Genomic DNA, 26826 nt, shown 5'->3' on the forward strand with positions numbered 1-26826 from the left:
AAGACTTCATTAAAAAGAAAAGAAAAGCATGAAAAAAAACAGACCCAAAATGTTAAGATTTTATTTACAAAGCTTCTTTGTTGTACAGAAAGTAAAAATGCTGTTACAATCTTGGTGTAACTGGTAGCCACAGACGGTTGACTCACCAATCACAGCTATCCACGCTACAGCAAGAGTCTTACATGAAAACCTAACAACGCTTACAATTTTGCTGGGGTGCAGTCCCCAAGCTTGGTGGTGAATTTCCAAAAGGGACTAAATGGAGGAAGGCGGAATGTCACAGGAACTATTCTTTGGCTCTTTGGGTGGGTGGGTGTCCTGGGGTTTGTATCACAGCTACCTTTTTTTTAAACAGCTACCAAATCCATACGAGCAGTCCAACCAATACTGAACAGTTCTTTGTTTGCAGGTTATTTAGCATCTTAATCATCTTCTCCTTCATCGTCTGTTTCTCTCTTCCTCTTTTCACCTTTGCCACTTTCTTCCTCCTCTGCACAATAACAAAAATTCACTTTGAGACAATTGAAAAGGTATGCTGCCTAGTTTACTGCTAATGGAGGTAAAAACAATGAATGTTTTTGATGGTTGAGAGATTAAAACCAGATATCAGCTTGATCTGATAGGTTGTTCATTAAGAGGTATTAATTTTAAAAAGCATAAGTAGTGACCACAGAACCAAGAAGGGCAAAATGTACAGTAGCATCTCAACTCACAGCAAAGTCCAACCTGTGTTTTCAATTTAAGTTGCAGTCTCCCAAATGTTTCTTACACTGGCTGGTCCAATGAAACATTAGCAGTTATTAAAAGCATAGCAAGGACTTTGGAGTTAGTCTGTTTTTGACCCATGCTCACTAACAATGGACCTTGGGCAGGCTGCTCAACCTCTTCCCTTGAAGCCTGTTTCCTTGTTTTTATAAAATGGGAACAATGGTACTGTTTTACAGTGTTATTCTGAGGATTAAATGAGATAACACAAAGTATTTAGTCTTAAATATGGCAAGACTCAAATTGTACCAAGTCAACATTAATTAAAAAAAAAGATTACTTAGACCCCCTTAGGTATTTCAGACACAGAGGCCTACCTATCACTGTTTTCTCAACTAATAAAAATTCATGGCTATTTCAATTAAATTGACTAAATCCTTGTCAAATTAGGTTCCAAAAAGTTCCATGAAGGCAGAAATCAGTTCCGAATGATTGCTCTACCATGGTAAAATTTGTCTAGTGCCAGGCACAGAGAACAGATGCTGAAAACGTTTGAACCAACAGAAAGCGCAGCGAACAACCTGGTAGTCTAAAACCTACACAAGCATGGGAATCTGTACCTTCAGTGAGTGATAAATGGGTGTTTCACTGGTTTTGGTCAGGGGAGGTATCGAGAGGAATAACACTGACAAAACAGGTGATAAAATGGGAAGGTGCTATGTACACATCCTGCAAAATTTACGACGCAATTACAACTTTTCTAAAGGAAAGAATTCAAAACATAGAAACCTCAAGCCTGGCAATAACCCAAATGGTAGCGCCTAAACACAGTCCCAGAGTGGGGACTGAAAACTGGGCCTCTGTCCCATAGACAGGCATTCCCAATCACTTGCTGTAGGGCAGGTGGGTGGCACTAGCACAGACACACCGACAGGGCTACCTGTCCACGCAAAGAGCCCGTGAGACCACCAGGGCAAAGGGCATTTTATTTTGTCTGTGGTTCCAAATTCTAAATCAACGGTATCCACCCCCGACTGCAACTTTTAACTGTGGAACAAGGTACGTGCATTAGACCCACCTTCATCCTCATCCTCATCCTCATCGTCTTCATCTTCATCAACTTCTCCATCATGTCCAAATTCTTCCTCCTAAAGAATGGTAATGGCACATAATTATTAAGACTAATTCTGCCAAGTTGAGAAGTACAAAAACCTAAATAATTTCCCAACAAATGTAACAATCTATCAAGGAGAAAACTTTAATGTTATTTTTATGTAGTTTGATGTACTGAAATCTGTTTTTCTTAATAAGCTTAATTTAAAATTTTCTTTGCAAATTGCTTTTCAGAAGCATTTTATTTTCCAGACATGTTTAATTAGTATACAACTTTAAATGAATAATTCAAGACATGACTTAAAAATCTTGAATTCCAAAGCAGTTTTGGACAAAGATTTCTACATTACCGTTGTTATAAAAAGCTTCTCCCGGGAACTTAATTTCATTAAAAACCTATGAAAATCACACAAAGTGCTCAGCCTGATTTCTGTACTAGAAGACAACATGCTTGTTGATGACACCTAAACTAACCCCTTGCCTGTTTTTACAAACCTCCTTGAGGGTCAAAGTCAAGTCACTCCTTTCTCCTGTCCTTGTGTGGCATTTAGCTCCTTCGAGATATTGTATTACTAGGTGTCCCATTAAACCAGACTGCCTGCTCTTCCAAGGCAGGACCACATTCTTATTTAACACTGCACTCTCCACTCTTAGTTAGCATTCAGTAAGCATTCCACTTAGTATTTATTAAAAGGGAGCGGGAGTTACAAGAGCTAAATTAATGGAACTGATATCAGTCTATTCACAAATACACTGATTTCTTCAGGAGGCCTTTCCCTTTTCTTTTTCCTTTGTTCTTTTAAACTAATTTTAATTAGGAAGCAGGGCAGAAGAGTTGCACTGACCTCCCCACTGACTTCATCTTCATCCTCTTCCCCTTCTACATCTTCGTCTTCATCTTCATCCTCTTCATCGTCAAACTCTTCCTCCTCACCATCCTCATCCTCCTCGTCCTCCTCATCTTCTCCTTCTGAAAACAGTCCAAAAGGAATTCATAAATACTGCTGATGTCCCACTGGGTACCACGGAGTACACCTGCTCAGGTGTTGGGGACCTGTGGGCTGGTCCACGGGACAGATGCTGGGCTACAAATGTCGGGGAAAACCATGAACCAGAGTCGCCCTTTCTCCCTAGCCGCTGTAGCTCAGTCCTTTTGTCCAACAGAGTCCCATCAAACCCGACGCCAGGACTCCTGGTAAACTGGATGTACATTAAAACACTCATTAAAGAAGTGATACGATGTCTGGCATTTGATTCCAAGGAAGGAAGGGGGAAGAGGGTAGGGTGTATGTATAAAACAAGATCAGCCATAAACCAGTAATTGTTGAAGCTCAGTTATGGGAACATGAAAGTTCTGTTACTATTTCTACCTTTGTCTATGTCTAAAGTTTTCCATAGTAAAAGGTTAGAAAAAATGGAAACAAAACAAGAAAAATATTTCTGAGGTAAGGGTACCACTACAAAGCTTCCCAAACAGAGAACTTCGGAGACCCCTCTGACGGGCGGGAGGGGCAGGCTGAGAGGCACCTCCGTCCTCTGTGTCCCCACCTCTGTGTCCCCACCGTTTGGTGGAGGCCTCCAGCTAGGCAGGTCTTAGCTCTCCAGGTCCTGGAGCTTGCTGTGCTCCCTCCTGCCTCCTGGCTTCTGAATGCTCTTCCCTTTCTTCCCTGCTTGACTAACAATGACTCAACCTTTGGATCTCAGGTAAAAATCACTTCCTCGGGCAGGCAAGCCAGACCTCCTAATCCCAGCTCACACTCTCACATAAGCACCCAGTGCTTCTCCATCACTACATACTCTGCTCACTTGTGATTAGTTGGTTAGTTGTGATTACTTAACATTTTCTTCTTAGTACACAGTAAGCTCCAAGAGGACAGAACCACGTATGTATGGGGTTTTTTTTTTCTTTCAAAACTGTTTTCCACAGTGTCTGGCACGTAGGAAATACTCAAATATTTGTTGCCCTGACTGATCTTCATCCTCCAGAGAATTTCCTTTACAGGCTCCTGGCACATGGGGCTGTTCAACCTGTTTAAAATGAATTCCAATAGATAACAAGAGGCACGGAGTGCTTTTAGGAGTAACTGAGAACCTGTGGTGAGGGGAATATGTGTCATAAATATGGGGAACAAGGCAAGATGTCCTAGTCTGTGTCCATGTTAGCCCCTTACATCCTATCCTATCTTTTTGCCTTGTTTCAAATCTCCTGCAAAACTGTAAAAATGCTTCCTGAGTTCTACTACACCAATAATTGCACCCAGGTTGCCTCATGTTTTTCTCCTCTGCTCTTCTCGATCACTTCTGTCTTGTGTATTTTTATCTCTAAAGAAAAGAGATATCTAAAATTATGCTTCAATGTAACGTACAGCATAAGGAATATAGGCCATAATATGGTAGTAACTACTTATGGTACTAGGGGTGGTGGTGGTAATAGACTTATGGGGGGGACTCACTTTGTACATTATGTTAGTGTCTAACCACTATGCTGTACACCTGACACTAATATAAGAATAATACTGAATGTCAGCTTAACTGAAAAATAAAAATTAACTCAAAACAGATCATGGACATAAATGTAAGAGCTAAAACTATAAGACTCTTTGAAGAAAAAATAAAACAATGCTTCAAATACAGTAATACTGCAAATTCCAGCAACATCAGAAATTGCAGAATACATTTCCTTCATGCTGACTGATGTGAAAACTAATCACTTTGCTTCCTCTAAGCCACTTGGAGGCGAGAAGTCATTTCTCCTACACTGACTCCCAGTAACTGCGTCATTGTGCAAGGGGAGCACAAGCTGATCTGAAGGACATTTTGGGCAGAAAACATTCGAAGTCTTAAAAATAACTGAATGTAAAAAATCTTGATTAAATGCCAAAAATAAAAACTATGTTCTAATTCCATGTTATAGCCCGATATTATTTCCCCTATTAATGAAAAATGGAATCCAACATATAGTACTTTGAAATCACTACCTCCTTAAACTATAGTCATATATGAAGAGCAGGAAAGCTATTTTATTTATTTGGATGTAACATATACATAGCACAGCTGGAAGGGACAAGAATAGCAGAGTGCCATGTGCTGTGAGTGAGATGGCAAGGGGGTGTTCTAGCATGCTCATGAACCCAACCTCCCGCAGGTGTCAGAAGTCTTCCTGGAAGTGGTGACAAAGGTGAGTTTGCAAGGATAAGTGAGCAGTAAGCAAGACAAGGGACGCGCTAGGAGGAAGCCAGGGGACATGAAACGATGGTCCTTTCAATAAACTGTAAATCACAAGTACTTCACTGAGTCGCAGCTGTCTGTGATCTCTAGGCTCGAAATTCAACACGTTAGCTAACAAACCATTTTCATTTGGAATCACTTAAAGGCTTCAATATCCCAAGAGCTTATTTAAAATTAAACAGAGGTCCTAGCTTCAAATTTAACCAATGCCTTTATGCATGGATATGAATTATTTTTCTCAACAGCAAGAACATTCAGTAGCTTTATCAGAACCCCTGAAAGGCAGAAATTAGGTCCACTAAATGTTACATCCAATCACCTTCATCATCCTCTTCTTCATCCACACCATCCACCTCGGCATCTGAGTCAGGAGCTTCTCGATCCTCTCGGTCATAGCCATCCAGGTAGGTCAGCTGGGGCAAGAGCTTGAAGACACTGTCTCGGTAGTCATTCAGGTTAGTAACCTCACAGTTAAACAGATCCAGGCTTTTCAAACATTCCAACTTTTTCTGAAGAAAAGGATCAAAAAACACACCTCCTAAACCAAAGGAATATAACAACAAAACCCTTCTCCTAAAGAGGTAAAATTCTAGGCTCATATTTAATTAGCTACTACCCACTTGGCCTCATACACAGGAAAACATTTCAAGTTTTTGCAACCTTTATATTAGAGGCCACTTGATTTTTAACTAGTCCTTCCCTTCTGCATCTACTTCCTTCAAAGAACTGTCTTCTCCTGGCAGTATCAGTCTTAAGAAATATGAAGTTGAAAAAGTAGTTATTAAAACTGGATCTTTTCATACTATGAGACAAATCAGAGAATTTAATAAATTGGTTTGAAAACTGAGTTTAAACATTTGGCTATGCTTGATACCCAGCCAATGAGAACTGACTGGGTATCAAGCATAGTCTTCAATACTCTGGGGTAATATGGGAAAAACACAAAACAAAGAATCAATCAATCCACTCAATCTCAAAGTGTCTGAGACTGCTACTTGGGGACACGGACGTGAAACACTAGAGAAGGAATACAGACAATCCCGGGTGGTGCAGACGTTTTCTGGGAAGACGGGAACCAATACAGGCTGGAGAAAAGGAAGGGAAACTCATAGTTCAAACTTCGGAAATAGAGCAACATTACGTTCTTTTCTTCTTTTATGGCTTTTGGGGAAATGATCGACGCTATTATCGGACTTTTCCATGTAATATTCTTCTGATGTTACCATACCTTGAAACTTTGTCGTAACACCTCATTTGTTTGGAGCCTCCATTTCATTTATCCATAATAGTTAGGGCCTAAAAGCTTGACCCAAGAAAAATCTTTCTGAGCAATCAAAGTAGATAGGAAAATTTCCAGGTATTTTACTCAGATCTTCATCTGTTAGGACATCAGTGTATTAGTACTTCAACCCCACACCTAGTAAGTTTTGATTAAGAGTGAATTAAGAGAATGGGAGGGCAGAGGTATTATTATAAGCAAGTGAGGAGAGAGAGCAACAGGAAGTGACGGCAGACCCTCTTATGGAGAAGCGAGGGTGCAAATGCATAAAAAGCAAACACGAAGTGCCATGTAGCCTGGTGTCTTTTAGAATGGGGGCAATAAGCCCAGAGCACATATGCTACATAGCTCCATAAACGTAACTTTAATCATTCTGAATCAAAAGAAAAAGCTTGGTATTCTCTAAGAAAAAAGAAATGCAAAAATAGGAAGAAGCTCTCTGGGCGAAGTTAAGTTGCAAAAAATCAATGTTGATGTTTAAAGGCTTTGATGATTTATGGGGAAAGCTATTCCAACACTCACAAGGACCTGAGGAGAAATGCAGACTAAACAAAACCTTGTCTTCAGGACTTGAGATATCTGTGTATTTGTCTGCTGGCCCATTTTGGCCCACTACCTGTTTTTGCAAAGTAAGTTTCATTCAAACACAGCCACACTCATTTGCTTATATATTACGTATTGTTTCTTTTGTGCTACAGTGGGAAAGCTGAGTAACTGTGACAGAGACTGTATGGCTGACAAAGCCTAAACGATCCATTATTGTGCCCTTTAGAGGAAAAGTGTTGCTGACCCCTGCACTTACAGAATCATCATCTTCCTGGTCAAACATGAAGTTCCCACACTTATTTTATTTTCACTGAGCAGCCCTTGGGAACATAGAGCAGAGTTACAGCAACAGGAAACCGTACTCCTCAAAACACCAGCGTTATGTAAGTCAGTCCCCTGAGGTCTTCAGAAAGCTGTCCCCAGTCCTTCTCAACACGGGAAGAACTGCTTTTACCTAGTGGGCAGCCCTGACCTCCAGAGGCCCAGGTATGAATTCTCGCCCAAGAGAAAAAAATGCTGAAATACCACCCCAGACAACTAGCTGGCATACTGGGAACTCTATTCTCTTCACAAAAAGGTTGATGCTATACCAGCTAGGATATAACCACAAGTAAATTTAGGCAGCTTTCCCAAAGAGGCGCAGTCTAAAAATTCACTGCTCAGACTTACTCCCCAGGAACAGATGGATGCACACGACCCCTGATTTCCAGTGCTCCACAGGGCCCCAAGGCCTTGTGTTCTCAACTACCCCATTCTACAGGGCCTCCAAGGCTCTCCTGTTTTCGAAACTCTATGAATCTGTGATATTTTTGACTACTTCTTAAAAAAGAAACCATTATAATTAGAACATGCCAAACAGTATGCTAGAAAACTAAGTGAAAGCAAATAAACAAAATCACAAACAATTGTAGTACCCTAGAATTGTTTAAAGTAGTAACATTACACTTTAAGGCCCCAAATATACTACACACAGATCATTCAGGATCCCAATGTAATGTCTAAATACTGCTAAAAAAAAAAAAAAAAAATTTCACAACTCTATCATATCATAAATTTGGCCTAAAACGAATAGGCTAGCCATAATAAACATTAAACATTTTATTAACAATAATTTTGCTTGCCTTCTTAGAATTTAGAAGGGCTTTGGGGGATGGTTTGGATGGCCCAGGTCTCTTAAAAAAGGTGTCCAAGGAAGTTTGAATTGATGCCTTCTTTGTCTCTCGATTAATATCCCTGTAGCAAGCAGAGGCATTCACAATCATTGCAGTGACTGTAAGAACGGGGCTCAATGTAGACGGTGTTCAAAATGTATGTGGTTAATGAGAATGAGGATGGTGTTTTCCCCACTGAAGAATACTTTCAGAAGTCAGAATAGACCCAACACTTCCCCCCTTCACCTTCTCCTACAATTTTATTTTATTCCGTGCTCTAACTTCAGAGGACCCACTTAGCACCCCTAGGAATCTGAGCAGCAATTTCAGAGAAGGGTGGGAGCTCAGGCTTTTGCAGAGTCCTGGGTGTGCAGGCCTGCAGCTCTCATTGGCTAGCCACGTGTGTGACTCTGGACAAGGGATTCAGCCTCTCCCAAGCCTCAGCTTCCTTGTGTGTAAAATGAGGGGCGTGCTATTTCTATCTGCTCTGCAGAAACGTCCCGAGGTTACTAATGAGATAACATACATAAGGCACCCACTACAGTGAATGGCACACGGCAGATCCTCCAAAAATGGTAACTGCAATGACGACTATTTCTCATTCTTCACTGTCCCGAGGACTGAGACTTTCACAGCCACCACTGACCAGATCAGGAACACCCAAGCAAAGAGCGCCCCGCACAATGTTGGCTCCTGCTCTGCCTCTGCATGCTAGGACACCGACAAAGGCTTCTGAGGAAACATCAAAGAGGACTCGGGTTGCCGTAAGAATTAGGCAGCAGCCAGTGATCCACCAGCATGGAAAGGTACTACCTGGTACTCTGTTCCAGGAAAAAAGAGGTTCCCATGCTCACAGTGACCCTAAATTGACAGGCCTGCCATTAATACAAACAATAAAGGCTTAGTGTAGTTACCTGACCAAGAGACCATCAGCACTTCATTTAGTGCTGCTGTTGGAATAGTTTAGGTCAACTTGGGTATGGAGTAAATTTGTAGATAAAAAAAGAACAGGTCCCAGAACAGTGCAAAGAATGGTGGACTTGGATTTGAATCCCTATTCCTCCATTTATCCTGTGACCAGTAAGTATTTGTTTTCTAAACTTGATTTTCTCTACAGTCATTCTCTCTTCTATGAAGATAGCTTATATGAGGATACAGTGGGCCAATGTTAATGTCCTTGAACACTGCAAAACTCAGTAAATGTTTATTTAAACACTGGAAATGGGGACTGGTTCGGAAGAATGGAACTGGTAAAAATGACGGAGTCTAGCCCTGAGCAGTGTGGCTCAGCTGGTTGGGTGTCATCCCACCAAGTAAAAGGTAACCGGTCTGATTCCTGGTCAGAGCACATGCCTGGGCTGCGGGTTCGGTCCCCAGCCAGAGTGAGTTCGAGAGGCAACCGATCGATATGTCTCTCACACATTGATGTTTTTCTTTCTCTCTCTTCTTCCCTTCCCCTCACTCTAAAAATAAATAAATAAAATCTTAAAAAAAAAAAAAAAGAAGAAGGAGTCTAAGTATCTGGATATACCTACCTACAGCAGAAAAAAAGGGGTAAAACTGATGGAGCAAAGATGAGAAACAGCTTCCCAACATGTATGAGGAATATGAGCTCAATACAGTCCGCTTACTGAAATGCACACATAAAGCGGCTCAGTAAGAGATGATTACATCCACAGTGGAGCAGCACCTCAGTCAGTAAGAGGGAGAAGACCCTACGATTCTGACAGGAAGTCCTCTTCATTGAAAGAAATCATAATTTAACTCTACCTTCCCTTGAAATACGAACAGAACATTCTGTAAGACTGATGTGAAATCCAATTATACATATGCTGTGACATCAGAAAAGATAGAGGATACTGTTGCCCTCTTGGGTTCTGCTCTTCTGGATCCTGAAAGGCAATTCCTATCTGCTCTATAGCCCTCTCCCAACTGATGTCTGGAAGTTCATATAAACAATGACTTTATGTACATCATGTTAGCCTCATTGAAATGGAATTCTACCTGCACGCCAAACTTATAGAATTTCATATTTAGGAAAAGCAGTCATTTAACAATCTTGAATTCACAGAAATGTCCAGATGCTAGCCAAAAGAAGAGCCTGTGGGTTTGCCCCATACCCTGCATTAATTCCTGCCTCCAGAAGCTCTTTTCTGGACACTACGACTTCCACATAGGTTGGACCCCCATTAGCACAGCTTCCCAAATTACAAAGCAAATTGCATTACCTTATTTTATTCTCAGGACTCCTAAGAGAGGTAAGTAAGGTAGGGATTATTATACTGTTTCATGGGTGAGGAAACTGAGGCCCAAGAGAAAAGAAGCAATTTGCCCAAAGTCACACAGCAAGTCTATAACTCATTGCACTTGAACTTAACTTTCCATAGCCCATCCCAGTACATGAGACTGAGGAGGACTTGGGGGTTCCCATGCAAAACTTTGGGCAATTTGACCAGCTACAGCACAAGACCAGGAGTTCGGAGACCTACAATATACTGCCACTATCCTTGGACTTCTGTTCCATCTGTAATTCAGATATGCCACCCAATACAAATAACTTTTTCTATAAAAATATAGGACAGCCTAGACGGTCTGGGGAAAAATTAAATGTTTAATTTTTTAAACATGTGAAGTTCTAAAAGGACACACACACAGACACACACACAGAAAAAAGAAAAGAATTCCCCTTTGACGGAAGCTACCACAGTACCAGGCATTCATTTGTTATTTCCAATCATTTCCCTTACTATAAAGAAATATGAAAATGAAAATGACCAATAAGTCCTGGTTTCCAAATTCTCAATTACTTACCAAGGGTTCCAAGGTGCTGATATCTTTCAGTTTATTTCCACTTAAATTTAGATGTGTGAGATTTGGAAGTTTTTCTGCCAGCATGTCCAGACTTCCACAGATTCTATTGTCACTGAGCTCAAGCTGCAAGAGAAAACGCACACGGCACACACACAAATATACGGAGAAGCACATGTAATTACGGCTCTAAAGAGCAGATAGTTCCTACATACCAAGGTCAAACGATCTGTTTTTATTAGCATATACCATATCCATTTTGCTTGAGTGAACCCTGGTAAGTGATTTACAGAGACCCCAGCAGCATTACAGGGCAGGAGAGACAGGACAAAATTGAGAAGAGTTGTGTTTTCTCAACCACCTACTAATTTTAACAGTTTGCTCAAGAACTGGCCCCTAACACCAGTGAATACATTTTCTAACCTAAAAAGTGGGTCAAAGCAAGTTAGAATTCTTTGAGAAGTTGTAATGCTCTGTGCTTGCCAGGAAGGGTAAATGGTCCATGCATTCTAAACAGCTGATTGTGTGCGCCACGCCAAGCTCGCTATGCCCACTTGAAACCTAATCTGGCTCTGTACAGTGCTGACACATTGTGGAGTTCTCCATCGGGAAGCCACCAGGGAATGCTGCTCTCAAGACTACAGTAGCACAGGCCCCAAAAAGCCCTTAAAGAAGGCCCATGACCCCAGGAAAGGGAATGGGGCAACAGCTTCAGGGTAGCTACAACCAACTCCCTGGAGGCCACTTCTTGCATAAACCTGGCCTTTATTAAGAACCTACTCTAATTTCTTAGCAGCAGGTCAAGTAGCACAGCAAGTGGTGTGCCAATGAGGGAAATGAGCCTTTAGCAAGGAATATTAGCATCTTAGAATGAAAGATACTGGAGCCTGGAAAAACTAGACGGTCAAGAGCATTTAATTCAAATTCTTTATTTTGCAGATGAAAAAACTTAGGCCATACCGCTAGTTTTAATTCCCTATTTTAAGTGCCAAAAACAACGGTAACTGTATCTAACCCTTACTTAGAACTTAAGTGCCAAGTACTGTTCAAAGCACTAGAAATACAAGCGTGGACAAAACAAATTTACAGTTGTTTGTATGGAAAATACTACAATAAATAACAATACAAGAATAAATTCAGTGCTTCGCATACTCACAACTGTAAACCTACTTCTGCCCACCCCTGTACATGAACTCAATCTCACAATAACCCCACGGGGTAGGCAAAATTATTACTCCCTCTGACAGATGAGGAAAATGAATTACAGACACTATGTAACATGCCCAAAAGCACACGGCTGTTACAGTGGTGGATCTATGATTTGAAGCCAGGAAGGCTAGTTTCAGAAGAATCCATGCCCTCTGCACTATGCTACATACCTTGGAGAGCATGAAAACGCCATGTCATTTTGTCTATGCCATGCAATGAAATGAACCTACGCTGCAGAATACAGCTGTTTAGAGTAATTTCTAAAAATTTAAATAGTTGTTGAAACAATCGGTTTAAAAAACAGCTGAAGCCCTGACCGGCTCAGGTAGGCACAGTCCCACAAAGCCAAAGATCGCCAGTTCGATTCCTGGTCAGGGCACGTGCCTGGGTTATGGGTTCAGACCCTGGTCGAGGAATGTACAATTGCATCTCGATGCTTCTCTCCTTCTCTTTCTCCCTCCCTTGCCCCCTCTCTGAAAAATAAATAAATAAAATCCTTAAAACAAAACAAAAAAAAGTCTGCTGCTCAGGTGTTATTAAATATTTTAGAAGAGGAGAATGTAACATTTCAGAAAATTCTTTCCTTCCCATGGGATGTTCCAGTCAAATGGCTTATCACCGTATAGAGCTTTTAATTTTTTGTTTGTTTATTGATGAGAGAAAGAGAGAGAAACACCAACTGGTTGCCTCCCACAGGCGCCCTGACCAGGGATCAAACCCGTGCCTAGGTATAGGCCCTGACTGGAATCGATGTGTGGGACAATGTTCCAACCAACTGAGCCACACTGGCCAGGGTTCATTGTATAGATTTTAAAATATATGTCTACAGTCAACAAAGACTCTCAAGTATTAGCTTTATTGAGGTATTAGTAACTCGAAATACAAAAGGGACTACTTATTTCCATTGGTCAGAATACCATACATATGTAATATTCACATCCTCTCGACAAGGTAGTAGCAGAAGTAAGGCAATCCGCCAAAGAATTCAGTAGCATTATTAATCTGAAATGCAAGCAATGGGTAACTCTAGGAAACCTGAGACATTTATTAATATATACCAAATTTCTTTTGGATCCTGTTTCTTGCTATAAAACCACCCGAGCTGTAGGAAGTAAAGTCCACATCAGCTGTGAGAACACCTATCTGCCTTTAAGTCTGATCCATGGATATTTCCATTCCTTGCTCACTAACTCTACAAGTGACTGATTAAAATAAGACTTCAGAAGGATCTGATAAAGCCTCTATATCGATGATCACTGATACACTTTCTGAGTAAGTCTGATAGCACACAGACCATAGTAATTCAGGAAAATGTATCGGGATGCTAAGAAAACAGAACATAAAACACATACTACTAAGATCTGCTAGCATCACGCTCATGTGGACAGATGCTAAAAAGCCATCGGTTGTTTAATGGGCTAACCAGAGCTCCGTGTCACCAACAACCCATGCAAATAAAGGATGACTCTTGAATCTCTAAAGCACATACTTATCAGAAGAAAGGAAAAAATTAACCATTTAAATACAAGAGGAGTCATTTGTTTAGGAAGCAGGTCACCCCAAAACCCATGAGGGCTGCCCGAGCATTTATTATTTATTACCTAAAGAAGGCAAAAAAGGAAAAAGCATTTCTGGCTTTTAATTCATGTACTTGGGGAAAAACAAGTCCCTCTCAGGACTCAAAAGCAAACTAAAGGAACAGCATACTGGCCCTTTGCTTAAATTTGATCACACCTTTGTTTAGACAACGAAGTGAACGCCTAAACAGTGAAGAATTCTGCAATGCTTACATGACCACATAACTTTCTGTATGTAATAAAAAAGGTTAGGGAAAAGGGGATATGGATTCTAGCTTTGGCTCCAGCACTAAGCACCTTTGTGGGTAGCTTTAAGCAAACTACTATACCTTTCTAGGTCTACTAGTGTGCCTATAAAAGGCGGCGCTAGCTAAGATATCAAAGTTTCTTCCAGTTTTGACTTTCTAGGGCACTGTGACAGTTAAATGTGCAAGGACACGAAAAAATGTCTCTCTTTTTAATTTAAAGAAGGGGGTTGGAGGTGGATAGTGACTGATGTGCAATCAGACCCATGAGGTGCTAACACTGGACCGACAGCTAGGATGAGGAAATACAGTAGTGTTGTTACAATGAATTCTTGCAGTAAGCCCTTTTGAATTTCTAGTCATTACAAATTATGCAATGGATTTGAATCATCATAAAGACTATACATCTTAAGTCTTTACTTCTTAAACTCACCCTTAATCAAAACATGAAAAGTGATAGGTACTTGTTTCCTAAACCAGAGCACACTAAGAATGAAACGTACCTAACATTATCAAAACAAATTTTTAACATTAAGTAATACATTATTCACAAAATAATTATTCTTCATAACTACTATTTATTTAGCATCCAACATCTATTATTTCCAAACATCACAGCAATTCTGTAAGGCCAGGTGGTATCACCAGTTTATAGGTGAGGAAATTGAGCCTTAAAAGGATTAAGTAACCTGCAGAAGATGACCCATCAAGGAAAAGAAAGAGCTGTAATTCAATCCCAGATATGCCTCGTTCTAAAGGCCGTGTGCTCTCTGCTCCGCTAAACACTTCCTTATAGGTAAAATCATATGGGTTTTTTCACTCGTCAGGATGGTTCTCTCTTTTACTGTTAAAGAAAAAGCACTTACCTTTTTCAATTTTGGTAGTTTGGGGAGATTTGAAACTGAAATCAAGCCTACATTTATTAAACTGAGGAACTCTAAGTTCACAAATTCAGCTGTTAAGCCCTCAATTTTTCCATCATTCGATTTGCAATTGTCCAGGACAAGTTCTCGAACCTGTGGATGACAAAGGAAAAAGAAAAAAGGACAAGCTTTCAAAAAACACACAGAAAACAAAAAACAAAAAACAAAAAGCAAAATCACCAACCATAAACACCCAGCAAAACACACCCATATATAGAGGCAGCCTCTACTTAGACCTAGATCACAGTTATAAATAAATGAAAAATGATTAAGCCTTTAGTAACAATATACTAATAGATACCAAGGGTGGAATGTTACACCATGGTATAAATAAAGATTTAGACTCTTTCCTTTCCAAGACAGAAACTACAGTTCTTAAGATATAAGTGAAGAAACCGTATCTCCCCTATTCCTTTTCCCAAGTCTGTTCTCCAAGGGGTAGCTCTGACCACAAATGCTGAGTGAAGATACCCCGCGCCCTCTTTTAGGCCAAGTCTCTACCTCGAGGCCCAGAAGAATGACACAAGGAAAGGAGGAGTGCTTTACTTTTCCCATCAGGATCACGAAGAGATTCTGGCAGCACTAAACACTTTCACTTGTGGTTTTTATTAATCTTCACTAAGATTATATGACACTAAGAAGGGATCAAGATGCAAAAGGCCTTAATTCAAAACAAAGACCAATTTGGGTTATATGTGAGAATGATAGAGGGCAGAATAGTCAGACATTAAACTAGGTTCCTTTTTCAGACCATAAAATCTTCTTTGGAGGCCTGAAATTCAAACGCAAATCCATCCAAGGGTGTCACATCTAAAGATTTTGAATACTGATTATTTAACAGTCTACTGTGTGAATACTATACTAATCCTTATTGCCACTCTTGCTCTGTGGTTGACTCTGAAACTTGCAACTTTTTTAACACGTTTTGATCAATTTATAGTGATGCAAATTAGTTTTAACTGCCAAAGGCATTCTTGCAGTGAATCTACCAAGTTTAATAACATCAATCAAGTGTTGTGTGTGTGTACATATGTGTGTGTGTGTGTGTGTGTGTATACAGAGTGAGAGAGTGAGAGTGAGAGTGAGAGTGAGAGTGAGAGAGAGAGAGAGAGAGAGAGAGAGAGAGAGAGAGAAAGGGAGATGCTGATAGTTCTAAAATGATAGGAGCTAGTTAGTACTGGCTTCATCCTCCCTTACAGAATCCAAGGATCCTACTCCAGCAATTGCTATCATTTATGGAGAACTTATTATTCTTTGCACCACCCTCCCTCACTGTACAGAGAAGGAAACAGATTTATAGTCAGTGATACCTACATCACCACAGCTTCTCACGTGCTTCTTCACTACTTCTCACTGTCCTGTCTGCTTCCTCCTCAGAAGCCCTGGTTCCAGTCAGGGTGCCCGCAGTCTTACACCTTTTTACTTCTTTCCTTCCTTCCTTCTTTTCTCTAGATACCTCTGCTGTTCTTCTTTCTTCTGATGAAAATTAGCACATCTGAAAACCTAACAGGTCAACTGATGACAGCCAGGCTCTGGTGGCTCAGTGGCTTAAGCGCCAGCCTGTGAACCAAGGGGTCACCAATTTGATTCCCAGTCAGGGTAAATGCCTGGGTCACAGGCCAGGTCCCCAGCTGGGGGCATGCGAGAGGCAACCACACATTAATAATTCTCTCGCTTTCTTCCTCCCTTCCCTTCTCTCTAAAAATAAATAAATAAAACCTTTAAAAGAAATAAAATAAAGGTAAGAAAAGTCACTGCTAAGAATACTGAATGAGGTGGCAGGATTGTAGGGGATTGAGCGGATGATATAATGAGAGAAAACCTGGACATAAACCAAACCTACTTTCTGATCATAAGCCTGGGCAGAATCCTGGCTCTGTCACTTAAAACCTACATGACCTTGGGCAAGCCACTTAACCTCCCTGCACCTCAGTTTCCTCATCTATGAGGTGGGAAAATAGTACCCACTTGCTTTTCTTTTACAAGCAGGTATTTCTTTTGTATTAAGAAAAACGCAACAAACCATAGAAAACGTGAACTGGAATGGACACCCAGCTAAGTAGTATACTGTGACACTACTAAGATGGTCCCATTTGGTTTGGGGAACTTCCTATGACTGTGTCTGACAGAGAATGCAAAATTATTAAACAGTATGACACTCATATGCCACAAGTCAACTAAGAAGGATTTAGAGTTAGCCATATTGCCTCTTAAGCCATTTTGCCTTCCAGCTCACTGGGTGAAACCATCTTTTGGACAATTCCTTTCAACTAGTAAAATTCTACTATAATGAGAATCATCAAAAACTACCATAAAGCTATTAAATGTGAGTTAAAACATGTTTAAGAATCAAGAAGAGGAAATTGGGAGAAAAAAATGTTAAAGTGGTTCTAATTTGCAGGTTTAGCAAATGAGTACAAAAGATGATGGAGAGGAATTGAGGTTCTGGCTTACAGAAAGGGGAACCATGCAGCTAGATGGAAATAAGAAAGGAACAGCTTGCTGAGGGAGGTGCAAGGAATTACAAAAGGGATACCAAGCTTAAGTTCCCCATCGGATGTCCGCATGAAAGGAACCCCAGGCAGTCAAGTGGGTGTGGAGTTCAAGGGAAGTCTAGGTTATAAATTCCCTATTTAGGAGGCACCAGGATGGAGACACTAGTGGAAGGGTAGAATTCCTAGGAAGAGGACAAGGGATGGAATCCTATGAATGCTGCAAAGGAGACTCGAGAAGAATGAGGAATAGCCAAGAGTGAAGCATGAGTTTGAAACCTCCAGAGAGGCTTATGAAATAAGACACAAGAAGTGATTGAAAAAAATTGGAAAACTTAAATGCCCATCAACAAGGGACTCATTTCCAGGATACACTTTAGGATGAAAAAAGTACAGCATGTATATTATTATTTATGTAACACACATTCACTTTCTTGTATGTACATAAAATCTCATAGGAATCATCTCTCAGGGAGAGAAAGGGAGTGGCTGGGGGACTTTTCTCTAGAGCTTTCTTCTGCACTTCAATGATGAGACTATTAATCTATGTTTAAAAATAAAGGTAAAAAGCCCTGGCTGGTGTGGCTCAGTGGCTTAAGGGCCAGCCTGTGAACCAAGGAGTCGCCAGCTTGATTCCTAGTTAGGGTAAATGCCTGGGTTGCAGGCCAGGTCCCCAGCTGGGGGTATGCGAGAGGCAACCACACACTGATGTTTCTCTCCCTTTCTTCCTCCCTTCCCCTCTCTCTAAAAATAAATAAATAAATAAATAAATAAATAAATCGGTAGGTAGATAAATAAATTAATTAATAAAACCTTTAAAAGAAATAAAATAAAGGTAAGAAAAGTCACTGCTAAGAATACTGTATGGGGTGGTGGGATTGAGCAGATGATGTAATGAGAGAAAACCTGGACATAAACCAAACCTACATTCTGCATAATCACATTAATGCAAAGCATATTAATGTTTATCACTACTGATATTTTGGCATATTTTTTCAGCCCTTGTATATTTTAAATACAGGTGAGATAAAACTACATAACTTAGCATACTTTAAAGTAACAACTCTGAATATCTGTTAATAGCTAAAGAAATTAAAGTGTATAGATGTACCATCAATTACAATCCTCCCTTTAGAACAGCTCCAGTTTTCCCTAGTATAAATAATGCCATAGTTATCTTTTCATGTGAAACTTGTGTAATTACAATTGTTTCCTCACAATCTATTGCTAGGTGAAAGAATACACCACTTGAGTCTGTTATTGAGTTATGAGTTCTTTATTTAAAATGGCAACCAACCCCTCTTTTTAACACTTCTTATGACCTTTCTTGATATTTGGAAATTCTAGGTAGTTGCATTCATTCACCTTTTTCTTGAGGATATGGTTTTTACCCTAACGAGGAAAAAAGCACTCCTAAAGAAATATTGACAAAAAACCAAATCATCAATAGACATTTAAAAAAATGTTTAACTATAAGAAGTAATACAAATGCATATTAAAACCAACATATGTTGGGTTGGCCAAAAAGTCCATTATGCTTTTTTCAAATAATGGCTCTAGTAGTGCTTAGTTGTCTTTATCAAAACAATTTTGTTAGACTGCATTGTGACAGCTGTCTTATCAGCGTGCATTTTATAAAAAATATCAAAATTGGTGAATTTTTGTGCAGTCATTTTAATATTGAAGAGAGAAGCAGATACACAACTGAAACGCAAAAAAAAGACTGGTGCAGTGTATGCAGAAGGGGCTGTGACTGATCAAACATGTCAAAAGTGGTTTGCGAAGTTTCTTGGTACTACTGACATTTTGGCCCAATAATTCTTTGCTGTGGGGCTGTCTTAAGCACTGGAAAATGTTTAGCATCACCCCTGGCCTCTACCCACTAGAAGCCAATAGCGGGAGACAGCTGACATACTCAAAATATACAAATCAATAAAGTTTTTGGTGAAAATGAAAAATGTGTCAAACATAAGAGACTTTTTGGGCAACCTAGTATCATTGTGCTACTGTTGGAGGAAGGGCAGTTCTTCCTGTGCAGGAAACAGCTAGGACAGGCACAGGTACAGGTGAGTCTATAAGTGAGACAGCCAAGAATTTCAGGGAACACACACTGAGACCTTTAATTTTCTCTCTGAGTAGGAGGCAAGAGAATTTACTGGGGTGTGTAGGGCAAAGGGCTGTATGGCTCAGCAGAGAAGGCATGTCCCTGTACTTTTTTTCTAGGAAGGCTGAGGATGTGAAGAAATGTGCTACCCGAGAACAGGCCTCCAGAGAGGCACAGTAAGAGGATAGAGCAGGGTGGGAATTACTGCAGAAAGCAGAGACCACAGGAGGGTCCCACTGAGTTCTGTGCCCAAGCGTGACAGGCCTGGAGCCATCTAGCCTGTCTGAGGTTCTAAAAAGGACTTTGGTGAAAAGGTTACCTGCTCTCAAGCACGGGTCGGCAGCATTCAGAGATAACTAAGACTGTCCACTCCCTCATTCCTTCCTGAAGTGTAAAAGGGATCCAGACTGCCTCACAAGGGAGAATACATCTGTGCAAGAGTGTGCGTGGGTGTGCGTGGGGTGGTGGAGGGAGTGGTATAACCCTGTTGCCTCACACTACAAATCCAGAATAAATTGGGGGGTTCTAATCAAAGAAATGGCCCTAGTTTCCCCATTTATGCCCCAAGTCCTCTACGACTACTACCTAAGGAGGGAACCGTGGGCAGCCACTTGCACATTTGGGTGTACAACTTAGGGGGAACTATTTGGTCCAAAATAATTAGCTGGCCTTCTGCTCAAAAATAGGTAGCTTAACTGTTGGGGTCAAAGTCACTCTTTTTCATACCCCATTTTCCAATTAAACTAGCCTTTTCTCAAACATTAATTTAAGGTAAATAAGAATTTAAAAGAAAAATCCATTAATTCCTATTTAACTCTGATTTTTGTTTTCTATAGCTACCAGCAAAACAATATTGTTTTCTGAAAATTTTGAGCTATATTGTAGCTAAAAGTTATGGGGATGAGCTGGAAGCTGCAGAAGACATTAAGTGATTTCCCTTCCATCCTCTCCAATCTGACCTCACTTCCCGCTCCCCCAGCTACACTAAACTAAAAACAGATTGATTTTATCTAACTGGTTGGGTGACCTTCCCCAATGACGTTATCCTTGTTATAGGAGGGTAAAAAAAGTATGGAGCAATTACAGATCGTTTAAAATCACCAAATCTCTTAATTAAGAAAATAACATGGTTCTTGTAATAAGTGAAATAATCCAAAAATGTAGAAAGAAAAAGTAACTCCTGCTACTCTTGCTCATTTCCATTCTTCTGAGTTAAGCAATGTGCAAACCTTTTACCCTACTGTTACTTTAAAAGAATGTTTTCAAAATAACAATAAAGAGATTTTTATTAGTGGTTCTCCAATGTGGTTGGGTGGTAGAACTACTGGCATGAAGGAAACACCCCTATCCTACTGGTGGGTAAAGGAAACCATTCTAAAAAGCAATTTGGCAGAAACAGAGATTCACTTTATGAGAGGTTCATTTCAGTACTATTTAAAATGGCAAAAAACAAAAACAAAAACAAACAAAAAAAAACAAAAACAAACCCTTTTAATCAGCCCCATGGGGATTCTTAAATTAAAATCTATACAGACATTAACAATGAGGCTATAATGAATAATTACATAGAAAGATAAAGATGTTTACTCTCTTTGGTTATAACTAACTAAATGCAACACAACCAGAATGTCTAAGTGGTAGAATGGGTGTAAGAAATTTGTTTAATTTTTGCTTATCTATACTATTTTTTGGCTTATGCATATGTAATTTTTCTTCAACAAACATGTATTACTTATACAAGGAAAAAAATTAGTTGCTGTGCAAACAATTAGAATACTCCACTGAGCTCAAAATTATATCACAATAGACATAACAATAGATGCCAATTTACTGGGAAAAAAACCCTAATTTTTTTTCAGTAAACTGGGACTAAGGAAAGACTATTCTTCCTTACGGCATATTAAAGGTCTCAGTCTAGCATACAGCCCAGCAGTGTCCCACAGGGGCTCAGACTGTGAACCACAGGAACTGCTTGGCTTTTAACTTCCGACAAAAATCTCAAACAGAGAGAGCTAATATCAGTGCTACCTGTCCCTACATGCGTGGTAACAAGCTGCTCCTACCAACAACTTGTGTTGTGTGTGCCCTGTTCTAGGGCTGTACAATTTGTTCCCAGTGAAGTACCGGACAATACTAATATTTTATACAAACTATTTCCTATCCTTGCCAGCCTATATGTTTGAATGGCTAGCGCCATTCTTTATGAAGATTATTTTCAAAAGCCATCTTAAGTCATTTTTTTCCACTGTGAGAACATACCTCTGATATCAAGAGCTGTTTTGGACTTAGAATTCTTCCTCTTTCCCCAAATGACAAGTCTTCAGGATCCCAGAGGCCAATCCAACTCTCTAAGAGCTGGCCCCACACAAACATAAGGAGTCATGTGACTAGCTGAGTTTGGTTTTAAAGTAGCCATCCTGGAATTTCTCATTTGCCAAAAAGATGATGCTTTTGTGCAAAAACACTGAACTCCTCATAAATTTCCCTTCAAAACCCACAGCATTTTTTTCTCCCCCAAAGCCTTCAGTTTAAGGTCCAAGCTTCCGTCTTTTCTCTTAAGAACCTAACTCCTACTGGCCTCGTCTCCCTGGCAGAGTCCATCACAGCCTCGGCTGGCTCTGTGACACTAAGGCCCCTAACTGCACCAGCGCAACAGGCACCACCGGGGTCCGAGGCCCCGGGAGGGAGGGGCCGGGCTGCTCCGTCCCGGTCACACCGCCTCGCCAGGTGCTGGCAGACCGCTGGTACTCAAATATCCGTTCAGTAAACCACGGGATTACCGAAGGCTAGTGCCGTCCAATCCAGTAGCTACTAATCAACTGCGGCGTTTGAACACGGGAAATGTGGATAGAGCAACTGTCAGACTGACCTTTTAATTGAATTTTAATTAAATAGACATGTGACTGGCCTGTCCTTAGCAAGAGGGTAAGGCCAAAGTTGATTACTTCAAAAATTAACACTTGCACATATATGTACTTAAAAAAAAGCAATGTATTAGTTGTCTTATACAGGAAGAAATTCCATATACTGGGAACAGCAGCCCAGTTGTATTTCCCACTGGGAGCAACACTGCTCTTAGTAGTTTGTTTTTTAAATTGTCAAGTGCTGTAAGGTTTTCTCTCCCTTAAAAAAAAAAAAACACCTTGTTTATTGAATTTATTGGGGTGATGTTGGTTAGTAAGATTATGTTTTAGGCGTACAATTCTATATAATACATCACCTGCATACTGTATTGTGTTCACCACCCGAAGTCAAGTCTTACTTAGTCGTTTATAGTACTTTAGCTTGCGCACAAAGAATTCAAATTCTAGATTTGAAAACACTTACGTCCATGTGCGTACTTTTCTTTTGGAAATTCTGGCTACATTTAATTACTCCACGTTCTATTTACTTACAACTACCCAGAAATAACGTAACCCCATGAAATGAACAAATGGAGAACGTTAACTCCTCGAGTTTCGCAGTGTGAAGAAGCTTAACCCTTCAACGTACTAGCACGTGGCCGACACAAAATGTCTGACTTGATGAGCCGAAGGGACGACCGTGGTCCGACCTCAACCTTAAAACTGGGAGGGTTCTTGTCGAGATGCCCACGCCCTCAGACGCCCCAGGGACGGACGCTCGGGGTGACCACGCGGCGCGGCGCCCCCACCCTCATTTGTGGAGACCTCGGGGATTCAAAACTTCCCGCATACCAGGTAAAGCCTGGTTGCATTTCCACAAGTGGGCAACTTGTTAGCCCCGGCTCCCTGACCGCACGAAAACGCACCCACGGCTCACTAGACTGGGGCGGGGTGGGCGGACTTCCCCTCGTCTACCTCCAGCCAGAGCGCGCCACTCACCGACGAGGGGGTCTGGCAGAGGCGCGGCCTCCTCGCGCGGGGGCCAGGAGCCGTGGCCCCGCGCCGGGCTCCCGGGGAGGGCAGGGGCGGAGAAGGAAGAGGCGCTTCCTAAAGGCCCACCCGCCGCCCCCGACCGCAGGCCTCGGTCGGCCGCACTATGCACTCGCGGGGGCCGAGGCCTCCGAGGCCCGGCGCGGGCGAAGCCGGCCGCCTGGCGTTGCCCTTTTAAGAAGGAGGGAGGAGGAGGAGGAGGAGGAGGAGGAGGACAGGGCTCTCCGGGGACGATGAGTCGGCGGCGGAGCGCACAGCTCCCGCCAGTGCCAGCCGAGCCCCGGCGAGGCAGGCAGAAAACAAGGCGAGCTCCGCCTGGGGAGCGGCGGCCCGCAGCCACCGCCGGGGACGGGCGGGCAAGGCCGGGCCCGCGGGCCGGCTCCGGCGGCGGAGGGAGACGGGCGCCCGCCAACATGGCGCTGTTTCGGCCTGTGGCGCGCCCCGGCTGGCGCGAGGAGCCGCCGCCCGCCCACACCGAGGGGCCAGCCTCCCGGGCAGGGGGCCGGGGCCCCGCCGCCGCCGCCGCCGCGGCGCGGGAGGGCGGGCGAAGTCGCCGCCACAACGGCTCACCCAGGCCGCCCGGGTCCCGCCCTGGGAGGCTGGCAGTGGGGAAGGCCCGGAAGGCGACGGGGAAGCAAGAGACGTGGTGAAGAAAGTTTTATTTTTAGTCTTGAAAAATGGCGGGAACCGCGTCCTTTTTTCAAACTTGGCCCCGGGAGGGGCGGCAGTTGCGCCACCTCCGCCGCTCGGGCTCGCCCCTCCCCCGCTCTGCGCGGGCCAGGCCGCGCCCGCCTGAGCCCCCGGGCACCCGAGGGGGCTTCTCGCCCAAATCCGAGGGGGAAAAGCGCTCTCCTCGCCTCGTGGCCCCTGCCCTTCGGCCGGGCCGGCGCCAACCGCGAGCCCGGGCTGGGGGAGCCACCCCCACGCTCCGCGCTCGAGCCCCCTTCCCCGGCCGGCCCGGGGCGCGCGAAGCCCGGCCTGGTCCGCAACGGACCGAGCCCGGGATGGCCGCGCAGCTCCCGGGCAGGCCCGGTCCCAGCCGGGCGGCGCATCCCGAGAGGCTGCAAACATGGCTCCCAGCGTTACACAACCCCCTCCTCCCTCCCTCGCCGCCGGCCACTCGCACCCACGCTCCCCCGGGAACAGCCCCGGCGGACGAGGAGCGCAAAGTTTGCTTCCCCCGACCCCGCCGCCCGCCCCGGAAGGCCGCGGGGGCCCGCGGACGCCAAAGAGTTAATCCCCGCGCGCTCGCTCCCCCCTCCGCGCCCTCCCGCCCGCTCGCCCGCCCGCCTTCCCCGTCCGAGCCCGCGAGCTGCGCCCATCCCCGCGCCGGGGCCGGAGAACCCGGGGCCCCGCAGGTGGCCACCATTACATGCAAGTCATCGGAAGGAGAGGGCTCCCCAAGGGGGCTCTGCTTACAGCTGCCGGGGTCCGGTTCCTCAGCTCCAGGTGGATCCTCCTCTTCATGTCCATGTTCCCCTCTTCCCCCCTCTTCAAACTTAACTTTCCGCGGCGGGGGCGGAGGGGGGAGAGGCGTCCCGGCCTGCGCAGCTAGGACCGTCGGAAGGGGTCTGCTGGCGGCAGAGGCCGGCGGCGCGGTCCTGGGCAGCGGGCGGCGCGCGGTCAAGCGAGCGGAGCCCCCGGAGCCAAGTTACTCACGGGAGCGGAGAGAAACCATGGAGGGAAAAGGGGGCTGGAGCGCAGCGCTGGTCTCACTACCGCCGCCCCCGGCCGAGGCCCCGCACTGCGCTTAACGCGGCGACGCGGCGCAGGCTGCTGCTCCGCTCCACTCGGCCCCGCGCGGCGCCGCTCGACTAGGTGGCCGCGGCTGCAGCAAGGACGGGGCGGGGAGACGCGGCGGGAGGGGCGGAGGCTGGGGGGAAAGGCGCAGCCCGGGGGACTGGAGAGACTTCCTCCCCTCCCTCCGCTTGCACGTGGGGTGGCTGATGTAAGACCTTCCTTGGGGGCTTCCCGGGCCCCACCTCGCTGCTCCCGGACGCGGGTCTCCGCCCGCGATTGGACGTTTGCTGGAGGGGCTAGCGGGGAGGCTTTACGGTCCGGCCTCGGGGGTCCGTAAGGCCAGGTCAGGCCGCGGAGGCTTGACCCAGCCAGCCCGACGCCGCGAAGGCAGGGCACGTGCAGGGAGCGCGGGACTTGCGGCTTTCGGGTTCACCTTCTCTCCCCACCGTATGCGTCAACAGCCCGAACCCTGCCGTCTCCTTGGACGGGTGGTCATGGAAGGGCTACGCGGACCCCCCGTCAGGAGCGTTGTACCGCGTGGCACCGGGTGGAGTCGGCCTTCTCGGGGGCGGCTCCGGCCACTTGCCCAAGCTACGGAGAAGCCCAGCGTCCCCGAGTTCAGTAGAACCTCCCTGGGTTTCTAACATTTAAATGTAGGCTAGCATGGCAGCAATTAGCATTTCTAATGGAGCCTTGGAGTTTTACAGAGTTTTCCGGAAGACTTTTATCCCATTATTCCTTAGGGGACCCCTGTGAGGTGTGTAAATTCTTGTTGGTCTCGGTTTGGTGAAGCTTGGCAGGTAGCCTTTGTAGTGATCTGGTTCAGAGAGCATCCTGAGATCCAGGGTTAGAGCACTAAGTTTTGCTCAGGAGGTCTGCTTTGCAGACGACCTAGAGTAATATAAGGATGTGTCTAAAATTCTAATATAGACAAAAGGCTGGAGAGATTGGGAACAACGTGTGAACGAACAATTCTAGGCATCAGCCTAAGGCTTTCTTTAAGACTCTCCCCTCCCATTTTCCCTGTGGCAAACACAACCAATTATATCAAGTTTTAAAATGTGTAATAAAGTAAAAGAAAGTTTTTAAAAGGCTTATGGAAAAAAGGCAAGAACTTTCTAGTATGTTGTCTCCCAACTTTCGTATTTAAAATGATAGTCTTAGCAGACATCTCTGTGACAGGAGAAAATGGTGATGGAAGCACCTGTCAGGATGTCACACCAGGTCTAACTATAAGATTATGAGAACCACAGGGCCACGAGACGAAGGCTTTCTGGAAGAACTAGCAGCTCAGTTCCATGAGCTAACAAGCAATGATTGATCATCGCCTTTTAGGGCTTGATATGTTCTTTTTCATTTAATCCAAAGACAGCCCTGTGAAGTAGGTTGCATTTTAATCATTTTACACATGAGGAGCTGAACCTTAAGCCGCATGTCCAACAAGAGGTGGGGCTAGGCTTTCCACCCAGATGGGACTCAGGCCAGAGCCTGCCTTCTTTTCCGCCACACCATCGGTCTGACTGGAACGAAGGCCTAGAACGAGGGCCTGATTCGGGACGTGAGGTCGGGAACATTTGTAGAGGACCTTCAGTACCAAACAGAACATGCGGGAGCCATCTCGCAGGTGAAGGGGAGATGCTGAAGGAGACCGGATCACAGCAGCTCTGTGCTAGAGAGGGGTAACCTGGTGGCTCTTGGGAGGCGGTGTTGATGCTTAGAGAGAAACCAGGCAAATCTTGGGGCCTTGTCCTCTAGGACCAACTCAAGGGCGTGAAGGACTCTTTCCTCACTAAATAAATGTGTGTTTTATAAG

The 26826-nt window shown here is 43.8% G+C and overlaps 1 protein-coding gene across 1 annotated transcript; it reads right to left on the reverse strand.

Annotated features, from left to right (window-relative positions):
• Window positions 1-41: 41 nt before the first annotated feature.
• On the reverse strand, window positions 42-25089 carry ANP32B (acidic nuclear phosphoprotein 32 family member B). Its single transcript, XM_024560106.3, has 7 exons — window positions 24693-25089; window positions 14728-14877; window positions 10834-10956; window positions 5366-5555; window positions 2664-2788; window positions 1784-1853; window positions 42-490 (listed from the first exon to the last, which is right to left on the reverse strand). The coding sequence occupies exons 1-7, from the start codon at window positions 24744-24746 to the stop codon at window positions 423-425; spliced, it is 780 nt and encodes a 259-aa protein (XP_024415874.1). The 5' UTR covers window positions 24747-25089; the 3' UTR covers window positions 42-422.
• Window positions 25090-26826: the final 1737 nt, after the last annotated feature.

The sequence above is a fragment of the Desmodus rotundus genome, chromosome 1, assembly GCF_022682495.2.
Source record: "Desmodus rotundus isolate HL8 chromosome 1, HLdesRot8A.1, whole genome shotgun sequence".
NCBI lineage: Eukaryota > Metazoa > Chordata > Mammalia > Chiroptera > Phyllostomidae > Desmodus > Desmodus rotundus.

Bases quoted from the DNA above. Each gene is read 5' to 3' on its own strand.
- ANP32B (XM_024560106.3), bottom strand. From the start codon at position 24,746: ATGGACATGAAGAGGAGGATCCACCTGGAGCTGAGGAACCGGACCCCG. The intron at 14,878-24,692 runs GTAAGCAGAGCC...TGTCATCCACAG, and splicing joins GGAACCGGACCCCGGCAGCT to GTTCGAGAACTTGTCCTGGA. The intron at 1,854-2,663 runs GTCAGTGCAACT...ACCATTCTTTAG, and splicing joins AAGATGAAGTCAGTGGGGAG to GAGGAAGAATTTGGACATGA.